The sequence below is a fragment of the Colossoma macropomum genome, unplaced genomic scaffold (genome assembly GCF_904425465.1).
Source record: "Colossoma macropomum unplaced genomic scaffold, Colossoma_macropomum, whole genome shotgun sequence".
Taxonomy (NCBI): Eukaryota; Metazoa; Chordata; class Actinopteri; order Characiformes; family Serrasalmidae; genus Colossoma; species Colossoma macropomum.
In genome coordinates this window covers 17,674,237-17,685,824 of record NW_023494796.1, presented here as the reverse complement: position 1 = coordinate 17,685,824, position 11,588 = coordinate 17,674,237, and the positions used below count along the sequence as shown (strand labels likewise).

At 40.4% G+C, this 11,588-nt stretch overlaps 1 protein-coding gene across 4 annotated transcripts in view; it reads left to right on the top strand.

The window, feature by feature from the left end:
- The first annotated feature begins 2,030 nt into the window (after positions 1–2,030).
- The window catches only part of usp53b (ubiquitin specific peptidase 53b), a 49,685-nt gene continuing 40,127 nt past the window's right edge, over positions 2,031–11,588 (top strand). For 3 of the 4 annotated variants that reach the window (XM_036583001.1, XM_036583000.1, XM_036582997.1), the window contains exons 1-2: positions 3,578–3,915; positions 10,549–11,259. In XM_036583001.1, coding sequence (XP_036438894.1) covers positions 11,083–11,259 — 177 coding nt within the window. In that variant the 5' untranslated portion in view covers positions 3,578–3,915; positions 10,549–11,082. Of the gene's footprint in view, positions 2,432–3,577; positions 3,916–10,548; positions 11,260–11,588 lie in introns of those variants that run through there. The other variant, XM_036582998.1, reaches the window with a different exon arrangement.

Sequence of the window (11,588 nt, the reverse complement as noted above, 5' to 3'; positions counted from 1 at the left end):
ACGCCAGAAGCTTCTTTAGTTGCTAATGTTCTTTTTGTGCCCGTTTCCTTTTTCAGCGAAGGCTTCTTGACAGCTACACGTCCTTTCAGACCTATAGCGCTGAGGTGTCTTCTCACAGTGGAAGGATAGATATGATTGATTTTTTTTATTTTTGAAGGAAGAGTGGAGCTTGATTTTCTCCTTTCTCTCAAAGATGAATGTACAGTTTATTTAATGGGGACAGTTTTGGTGGTCTACTACGTCTTGCAGATGGTTGTTAGGAGTCCCATTTCTCTGTAGCTTTTAATTTTATAACCTCAACAGTTTTGGAAACTCCTGTTTTTTTCACTCACTTTGCTTTGACTGGCTGTTTTGACTGGAAATTTACTAAATGAGGAGCTGTTCTTTGACTTTTACACTGTACTGTATATCATAACTCACCATTCAGGGTCAGAGATGTCTTTAGGAGTTAAACTGGGTCGCAAAAGATCTTTATTATAGCCAACCTATTTGAATGTTTCTAAAACCAGTCCAAGCTAAGATTGCTTTTGGTCATGTGATGTTTACAATTAATGGATAAATGCATAGACCTGCATTTCGTGCATATTGACTCAAGCACGTCCACAGTGAACTTCAGCAAACAGTGTACCATTCATATCTAATTTTTACTGCCCTTTGTATATAAAGAAAGCACATAACTGTAACAGCTGTATCTGCCGTACAATCTGTGTGGATGAGAACCATCTTCTTTTGTCCAAAGCTTTTAGATAGGCCATAAGCAGAGGGAATGTAAGGTGCGTTTTTAAAAGTAGGCCTGGAGCACAGCAGGCCACCCATGACATCAGCACAGAAGAAAAAGAGGTCGCTGTTCTCACGCCTTCTGTCAACTTTACCCAGACTTTATGGCTTAAAAGCACAGAAACGTTTCACTGTCAGCCGGTGTGGAGCAGAAATGGTCATGCAAGTATTAGCATAGGAGTTAGTATAGTCTTAAAGATGGTTCTTCGAGGGTTCTTTCGTAAAGACAATGGTTCTATTTAAAACCATGAGTTCTATGTAGAACCATTTCATGCTTAAATTGTTTTTGCATGGTGAAATCGTTCTTCAGATTGAGGGAGAATGTGTTGTGTATAGTTCTATATAGCACCAAAATGGGTTCTGCTATTAAGATGTCAAGCTTTACTCTTTAAAAAGAGGGTTCTTCAAGGGTTCTTTAGTGAAGACAGTGGTACAACATAGAACCAGGAACACTCCAAGAACCATTTGCATGCTTCAGAGGTTCTTTCTGTGGTTCTTCAGATTGATGGACAATGTGTTGTTTACAAAACGTTTTAAAAAATGGTTCTATATTGCACCAAAAAGCAGTTCTCAAAGTCTTAAAAAAGATGGTTCTTCTACAGGTTTTTAGTAAAGGCAATGGTTCTATTTAGAACCATGAGTTCCACATAGAACCAAGAGTTCTTCTATTGTTACAATGTCAAGCAACAGTAGAAGAACCCTTTTTGGTATTAAATGGATTTATATAGAACCATATACAACACCTCTCGTTCTCCATACGAAAAAAATATTAAAGCGCTAAGTGGTTCTATATAGAACTCATGGCCTTTATCAAAGAACCCTTTAAGAATCGTGTACCTTGGTCACGATGCACCTCCACGAGCTCTTTTGTGCTTCCTGCTTATAAAAAAGCTGCCCAGTGTGATTTCCCGCAGCACGTTTGCTCTTATGGGCCATAAAATAAGCTCAGATTAAGCTCTTACAGCGGAATACGCACCAGACAAACGCATCGCATCACACCGTCCAGTTTTATTCTTGTGGGATTGCAGTAAAGAGAGTAACCCAGGGGGGCGGAGTTTGACCCTGGTAACTCTGCGTTATTTATTTTTCCCCCACCCGTACTCGAACAAAGCCCCGCCTTTCCACGCTCTTATTGGTTCGTGACATCCGGCACACCGCGCTAGGATTGGCTAGTAGTATCGGCGGCCCTCCTGCCAGTATGAACTTACTAGCCAGTCTTAGCGCGGGAGGGCGGGGCTTGTTGGAATACAGGTGGGGAAAGAAAAATAACCGTTAGAACTCCCAATCCATCGGTACCGTTAATCCTATGCAGACTTTCGAGTGCTTGGAATCATTCATAGCTTTTCCCACAGTAAAAAACGGGCCACCGACGACGACGTTAAACGGATCAGCAGCGCACGTGAAAGCGCTAACATCCGTGTCTAGAGCAAGCTAGCCGACCGTGGATGTATTTTTTTGCTGAGGGAGACTGCGGACAAGCTAGCTCCGGTTATCGATGTGTTCTGGTTTCTGATTCAGACTTCGTCTTGTTGCAGTGACCCAAGACTCAGAAAAGGGGAAAACGGTTTATCGACCTCCTCTGGACTGTAATATTTTGAAGCCACTATTTCACGAGCAGCTTCGGAAATACTGTGCTGCCTTTTGGACACTCGAGGTGAGTCGTTAACGTTAGCTGATGAGAACTTCTCGTTTTGAGCGTATTTTAGCGATGTTCGACTCGTGAACGAATCGTTCTGCTGAACCGGCTCTTTTCAATAAGCCGACCGAACCGATTCACAAGGATAACTGAATCGAGCTTTCCACGCATCTACGCAGGGTTCACATCTGTGTTAAAGGTTTAAGACGTTTCATGTAATTCAAAAATATGTATATGTATTTTCACAATTCAGCGTTATAAAATTATAAAACGCCATTAAAGAAAGCTCGCTTAGGTTTTTTTTCGCTGTAGACCACAGCAGGCTTTCCCTTTGCCCTTTGTCGCATAAACTGTAACGTTATGCTATGCATATTTCCCCTAGCAGTATTTGTAGTCTTTGTATCATTCAGTGCTGCTATAACTTAAAGGTAGAGTCCACCAATTTTTCAAAATTCCTTTATAATTCGGTGGTTGAGATGTAAACAGTTTGATGCGAAGTGGTTCATTGTAGAGAAACTTAGATTTCTTTACAGTGGTGGTGATAGGAACCAGGGGGTAAAAATGTCTACTAAACAAATACAGCCATTTTATTTTCTATCCAGAACAACCAGTGAACCTACACAAGTCTACTGAGATTTATATGAAAGGTTTGTGATGGTAAATCTGAGAAAAAAAGTTTTCTTTGGGGACTATTTTACCTTGCAACACCCTACATGTGGGGTACATGCAGGGTGTTGCAAGGTAAATTATGAACTGAATTGATAAATATCAAATAAATTGATTAAAATACATAATACACAATAAGCCAAAACTGTATGTGTTAGACGTCAGGCAGTGTATTCATAAACATTTCATGTAATAACTTTATGTGAGGGAGCTTTTAGAGGTGGACGTCTGGTTCCTATCACCACCACTGTGAACAATTCTGACTCGGTAAGTTTCTCTAAAACGGAGCATTCCACATCAAACCACTCTGAATGACTTTGTTTACATCGCAACCAATACATTCTGTAGAATGAAAATCGGTGGAGTTCTCCTTTAACTTGACGAATCGGTTGAATCTGACGTTTGATTCATTGAAACGGACAGTTCAAAAGAATCGGTTCTGCAAAACTGAATCGAACTTACCATCACAAGTGTATTTGAGTTGAAAGTGGACCTTCGACACGCATGCGCTCTGTACAGGTGTAACAGTGCTGTGAGGATATTTGCCACCTCATATTTTATGACTTTTTTATTATTAAATGAGCTTGTGGATGTTCAGTAACATAATGTTGCACTGCAGTGGCGTTTGAACGGCTTTTTGAGGCACTTAAGGCAGTTTAGAGGAGGCAGAGGCGTCGCGTTCTGCAGACTTTGTCCACGTTAGTCAGGCGAGGAGGAATGTGCACATTAAACAGTTTGTGTGGAGTGAATGTGGCAGATACGACTCGGACTCAAAAACGCTTGTGGATGAAGTTCTTCTAAGAGACGAGTTACATATCGACAGTGTTAGAGCTTATGTGAGTATAGAAACATTCACAGTGCGGGTTAAATAACATTAAGAAAGACAGAGAGCTTTTTGTGATGATTTTTTCTATCTTATTGCCATTTTAGAGTCGAGGGACACACACTAACCTACATTTCTGTCAGAGCAATTAAATATATAGCTAGTTTCTAGAACTCTGAGCTGCACTGAAGTCATTCAGTTTTTGTGGGGGAAACTCAAGGAAAAAGACATTTAACCCGGTAAAAACCTGTACATATTTACTTTTTGTAAACCTAAGGAAAAATACGTGTAGTACTAGACGATGTACACCGACCTGCCACATCATTAAAACCACCTTCTTGTTTCTACACTCATTGTCCATTTTATCAGCCCCACTAACCATATAGGTGCACTTTGTAGTTCTACAGTTACAGACTGTAGTCCATCTGTTTCTCTGCATACTTTGTCCACTCTAATAGACACTCCTACCTTGTCAGTCCACCTTGTAGATGTAAAGTCAGAGACGATAGCTCATCTGCTGCTGTACAGTTTGTGTTGGTCATCCTCTAGTCCTTCATCAGTGGTCACAGGACGCTGTTGGCTGAATATTTTTGGTTCTCAGTCCCGCAGCGACACTGAGGTGTTTAAAAACTCTACCAGCACTGCTGTGTCTCATCCACTTGAACCAGCACAACACACCAACACCACCACATCAGTGTCACTGCAGTGCTGGGAATGATCCACCACCCAAATAATACTTGCGCTTTGGGGGTCCTGACCATTGAAGAACAGGGTGAAAGGGGGCTAACAAAGCATGCAAAGAAACAGATGGACTACAGTCTGTAATTGTAGAACTACAAAGTGGTCCTATATGGTAATTGGAGCTGATGAAATGACAGAGTGTAGAAACAAGGATGTGGACATAATGAAGTGGCTGGTCAGTGTGTAATTTATACAGCAGTATTTATACAAAGCATTATATCCACACTAATCTTCTGTTCCATTAAATAGCAATGTCCCTGTTGCCACAGTAACAACATGACGTAATGTTCACAAACAAAACAAAACAGGCCAATCAAAATGAGCTGTCTTGATTTTTAAGCTGTTCTTTTTGCATGGACTATCAGTACTTAGGAAGCATGGATTTATTGTATTTATTAATGCAAACATAAATATCATCTGACACCATGATATATTTGAAAAATACAGTATTTGCGTATTCAAAGTTTCCTCAGTTTTGTTAAATAATAAAATAATTTGATGCATTATGTAGCATGGTTAAGGTTTCAAATAGTCCATATATGAAAATTAAGCTGCCTGTTTTGAGTTCATTGTTTTTATGAGCACATTTATACATTCGCCTGCCTATTCAGCCTAACACAGTTTAGTCCCGCCCACTCATACTTAGGTTATAAGTTTCAGGAGTTCCATTTTAGGCTGAATGAGGCCAGTGAGCCAATACAAGGTGGCCAATCAGAACTGAGCTGATTTACAGATCAGGCTTAAAGGCAGAGTAACAAAAACAGCCTGTAAAAGTGGTCATATAATAATGAAATACTTAAATGGATTTCAAGGGAAAAAAAAAACAGGAAAATTATACAACCCTTTAATGTAATCAGTATCATTCAATATCAGTTTCATTTGCCTTACTGTTAAAGTTTAATGTGATCGACTTGGAAGAATAATAAAAAATGAAGCGAGAGAGAGTGAGGTGGCAGCAATTTTGGGTACATTTTCCCACTCTGGGTTTTTATAAGAGACAGAAAGGCATTTGCTCCAGGAATCAAATAGAAAGACTTATATTAAGACTGAGCAAGTAAGTGTGCTAGTGTCTTGATAACGGTTAAAAAGCGGCACTTGCTGTAGAAGCCTGCGGATCTGCAGCCCACACTTCTCGTGCTGTAGCCATGGCGATGTTCCAGAGTGTGATTTTAACAGTAATATACTGCGACACTGCGGCAACAGGTTTTACACTGGCTCTGACCCCAAGCCCGCAGTGTTTACGGCTGCTGTATCCATTCCAACTCTGCGCCACACCAGCTCGCTTCACCAATAAATCTTCCTTCTTAACAAAGCTGGATGCCTAATTAGTGAAATCAGATGCTGTGGTGCATGGCTGGAACTAATAGCTCTATGCAATCCTGTGACCCTCCATGGGTTGACTTTTTCAGCCCCTGTGTTTTAAATGCCCAGGATGAGCGTCGCCTAAACTGTAGTCAGTTATTACTGTTGTTTTGGTGTACTACTTAAATGTACACTGAAAAAAAGTAAATATACATATAATACATATAATATAAAATCAACAATGTTATTGGCAAAATAAGTATACAAAGACAAAATTGTTTTGATGTGATGTCGTTTATTGGCGTGGAAATGTACACATTTCAGTCAAAGTTAGTTTAGTGCAATTTTTTTTAGTGTTATTATGCACAACACAATACTGTATGCAGATCATAATTAAATCTCCTCTTCTCTTCTACTTATCTGTTAATTAAAAGTTTAGAATCTGTGCTTTGCTTGTTTGCTTGTTTGCAGCTACAAGTGACAATTTCTGTGTCAAATGGTGTCAGTTTTTTTTGGCCCAAATTATAGAAGTATGTTTATTGCATACATTGTATTTAAATTCATCAAGCAGGCTTCAGTACCAAAAACAGCCAGATGCTGCTTTTTGCCCCCCACGTCCACTTATTTATTTACTTCCTAGCAGTCAAATCGGGACCATGCTTTTAAATTTTTTGAAGCTGTGTGCTTTAGAATAATTCTCAGTGTCTTCCTGAATGTCTGCTTGACAGAACATCACTTCTTTTTGAAATATCATGCTCAGGTCATACAAATCCTTTCTTCCAGTCCACTCTGAACTTAATACTTTTGTAGTCATCATTGTTATCCAGTCCTTTTTATTGCAATTGCAGCAGGCTATTAAGAAATGCTCTATAAAAGTTCTAGAAAGAAGTTGTAACTTGTCATCATGATAGGTGTTGCGGTGGTAATTTTAATGTTACTGCTTGCAAATTCTGACGAAATCTAATTGTATTCTATTAGTTTTGTGTCTTACCAAATTGGCATGGGAAGGTGAAAAGTAATTGTTGTGTTTTAGTAATAGTGGATATATGTGAATGTGTGAGAAATCAGCTTTTCTGGCTGTTTTAGCACAAAGGCATCTGCATTTTTTAGTGGCCGAATTGTGAAATGTGTTGGCTGGGGGCGCTGGAAAAAAAGGGTGGGCAATATGATAATGTTATCATGATCGATCATGACACAATATTTTTTCTCACCTCATCAGGAACAGCGTCCAACTGCATGTTTCATTTCAAAGGGAGCATAATTGGGCCTGTTTTATTGCATTTAGTGCAGTGCGGTATGTGAGCTGTTGAATAAATAATAATTGGACGTTTATAATAATAATATTGTTTAAATGTGGTGCTACTAGTGTTTTTCAAACATCTCAAACCTCAAAAAAGTCATTATTGTTATGTGTATCGTGAAAACGTCGAAGTGTCTTGGTGTTTTATTTTTGGCCACCCCTCCTGGGGAATGCCCTGGTGCCATGCTTTTGTTACTGCCTGCAATTATTGACTTTTATGGCTCGAGAAAAACAGCAGAACTGTTTTAGCCGTATTTTACTAACATGTGCACCTCCTGCCCGGCACTGTGTTCATCCTGAGCCCATTCATAATTACCAAGAAGTCTCTTTTGCGCAACACAAACAGCGCATGACACCCAGTCATGGATTACTGCAGTGAAAGTGATGGCGTTTGTTGTCGAATCTCGGCCAACAGATTAACAAATCAAACACTGAAGCATTTCTCACAGTAAAGTCGTCAGTGAAATATAAACAGTACTTGGGAACAATAAAGTAGTCCGTTTTAAACAGCAGGATAAATATACTTATTCCAGAGAAGTCCAACTTTATATTAATGAGATGTCTTCTTATGGCAGATGTGAAAGCCTAGGCATGTTTGGTTTGGTGAAGTTCGCTTCATTAGTTTGTACTGAACCTTCAAGCCTCTGTAGCAAACAAGTAGAAACAAGAAAAGCTTATTACTCACCGATTAGCGTCATAGATGATCATACGTGCATGCCTAGATCGTCACACACTTGCCTCAAACTGCATAGAATTGTTGAGTAATCACAAATGGACTTGCTTATGTGGTTTCTGACTGTATAACATGCTGCTATTGACAGATTTACACGTTACATTGCTAAAAACAGTAGTATTCTCGCCATACTGACGCCTAAGTTTTGTCTGTTTGCCGTTACCGAGTGATGACTTGCCTGACCAGCTACATTAATGGTTCTTTGCTGAACTGTGCTTTTAAAAAGAAGAAAGTCCAGAAGTACTTCACACACTCCTCCTGTCCTGTTACTGTGTGAAAATAGTGCGGCAGGACTTTTATTTATTCACTTAATGACTCACATATGTATGTCATGTGGTGAAACCCATTGAAACGACTTCTTGACAGATTAGCCGTGATGGGGGGCTATTAACCCACTTGCTTCTCCACTCTTCTCTTTCCAAGAATGGAGCAAAGCTTAATCATCTAGCCAGTTGCCTAGAAGTAGCACTCACATGGGATTAACCTACAATCTACTTTAGGGTAGAGTATCTCCAAACACAGATTAACATCTTCCTTTAGCCGAAACCTTCTAAGTATAATGTTACGTGTTCTTACTTTGATGAGTAGTGTGGACAGTAAGTGGACCTGATGACCCCGAGTAGACTCGAATACAGAAATACCAGTTGCTGGTTGGCAGATGCTTTCACAGATAGGATAACTACACAAATGTAAGGTGGCAAATACCAGTAAGATTTAGAAATGCTGTCTACTTCTGTATTGTCTTACTTGAAATCAAAGCATTTCCACACCTCACACCACACCACAGTTTGTTTCAGGTTGTTGGGCATTGCCCACTGCATTCTACATTGGATTTGGTAGTAAACGCCTTCACGGCTTACCTTTACTGTGGAAACGTTTCATCCTATACATCCTATATAGGCTATAGCTAATAATAGCCTGGTAACTAGCTCACACTCACAAATCTTTCCCACACCGACATACCATGTAGTGAAGAGGAGAAAAAATCATTTCCTGAGCCTCAGCAAATCTTCTGAGGCGGGGGTGCTTACATTCAGGTTTTACTTCTATTGCACAGTGTAGCAGCTATTTTGAAGGTGTGAAAAATGAGCAAGAATAGCTAAGCGGCTAAGGCCTTTGGGTTCTGTGGTCCCTACCATTTCTCTGACCATTACAACCCTGTGCTTAAGCGATTCATTTAAGGAAAGTTGCTGCAGTGGTGCTCTACAAACATTTCAACCCTTATCTAGCTACTGCTGAATGAAAACTAACAAAGGCCACTTACTATTATGCAAAAGAAACTTTCAGAGACTCATTCAGGGTTTTCTTCCTTTCTATAATGTAGCAACTATTTTGGAAATTTGGAAAATATCATAAATTTCCCTCAGCACTAACTGTGGGCTAAGGGTTCTACAGTCCCTGCCCTTTTCCTCATTGCTACCTGTGTCCTTAAGCATGGCTGTTTAACTACAAGTTCTCCAAGTGCTCCACTGGTGCTTTAGAAACAGTTAAGACAGCAAATTCTGCTGAAGTTGAATGAAAGATAGCAAGGGACACTTAACATTATTTAAAACAGATTGTGTAACTTGTTGCCATTAGCTTCCAACCCATGTTACTTTTGTTGTTACTCTAATAAAGCGCCTGTCATCACAGTTCCTCTTAGGAGCAGGTGATATAACGATATGATCGTTGTGATAAATGATATAGCTATAAGCTTTTCTGAGGATATTGAAAGAATCTTCCAACCAATTAATTGTTAAATTAAAATGAGTTTAAGAAGAGGCTCCAAAACAGCATGACTATCTAAGGTTTTGCCCTAAAGTCAGGACGATGTAGTATGGTAAATGTTGTTTACAATTTGTTGTTGAATCTAATTTGATAAACCGCGTATCAAAAATATATCACGTATAGTTCAAATGTCTTCAAGTATTGTGACATTATATTTTAGCCATATTGGCCTTATTATAGGATTTGTGTGCATATTCTTCATGTACTTTTTCCGGTTCTAAAAAGGTAAAATGAGTGCAAAGCTTTTAAATCTGTAAACCCCGAATAGCAGAAGTTAAAGGAGCATACTTCAGTGAGGCGGAGGAGGGTGTTAGCAGACTCTACGGTTCAGATGTTAGAAAGTCTGGCATGATATTATATCTTGGCAGTATCTCTAATCCCTCTTAACATTGAAAGTGAACTCAGAAAGGGGTGTCTGGTGCAATGTTTGGACCTGGCCTCGCCTCTCCTGTAGAGCTGAACCGGCAAAAAACATCAGGGCGCTCAGCAAATGTTTTACGGCCTATTGATCCCAGGGGCCTGAACGATGATAAGGAAAGCCTCAAAGTGCCCAGAGGGATTTAGCATAAGCATAACCAAGGAAATATGAAGGACATGGATCAGGTTTACGCTTAAATAAAGCCTTATTATTTCTACAAACGTAGCAAGTTTGCATCAGTTGCTCTGTACAGTAACAATAGCTGGGTTATTGTCACAGTTCATTTTGCTAAACAGCTGCTCTAGTCTGAAGTGGCTTTCTATTTAACAACCATTGATTTTCTTCTCCTTTATCCACCCCTCCCTCTCTCTGTCAATCATGGCAGGTCATTCTTTGTGGCCAATGTTCCGGCCCTTGGCTCTGAAACGTCCCTATGGATGAGTTGCTGATTGACCTGTGCTGACCCTATCAGGAAAGCCCTGGAGAAAAATGGATTTATCCCACTCTCCATCTCCCTTCTCCTTTTCCAATTGTATGCTAATGCCAGGGTTTTCCCTCAGACAGAGACTACACAGCACGTCCATCATTCAATCTGCAGGATTAGCAAAGAAGCAATACGTGACAGCCTGTGGCTAGACATCATGTGCTCGCGTAAATCTGTATTGGGCTAGGACGCTTGCATTTGGGACACTTCCTCCATCCCAATGGTGTGCAGTCAAATTCTGCTCCCTCCAAAAACTTTTCTTCATTGTAGCTGTTTCTACCAATTAGGACTGCTGCCAGAGCATTGTGGGATTGTCATCTCTGTCAGGCACAGGGACTGCTGGGTACAGATGTTGCCCAAGACGGACAAAGACACTTGTTGTTTCCTTAATAAGTGACTTCTTCTGACCTCTGGAAAGGGGCGGGCTTGTGCCCCATGGCATGGGTCAAGCTGTTCAGGAAGCCAGGGACCGGCAGTGTTGGCACAGGGGGACCTGGTGGGCCAGGCCTGGGGAAGTCTTATCAGCCAGGCAGCATGCTCTCGCTGGCCCTCACCAAAGGCCTCCTCAATGAGCCAGGCCAGAACAGCTGCTTCCTAAACAGCGCCGTGCAGGTGAGTTAAGCTGAAAGATTAATTTTTATATATCAAAATCGCAAAATTCAGTCTGTTTGTTGTTGCACACCTTGCATTAAACATGTGCTTAATGTGTTACGCAAGGTTCAAAGCTAGTAAAATTTCTATGCTGAGCCATGATTCTTTGCGAACTGTGGCCCAGAAACCAGGACCGAACCGAACGATGAAAAGGGTGAACAGTTACACCTCCACTAAGAATATAAAGCTTGTGAACTGAACAGACCTCTGTGTTGGGTACATGGCAACACAAACACAACTAACTGCCAGTCTGGTGTACTATATTCAGTGTTCAAGCCCTTTAGGCTCAA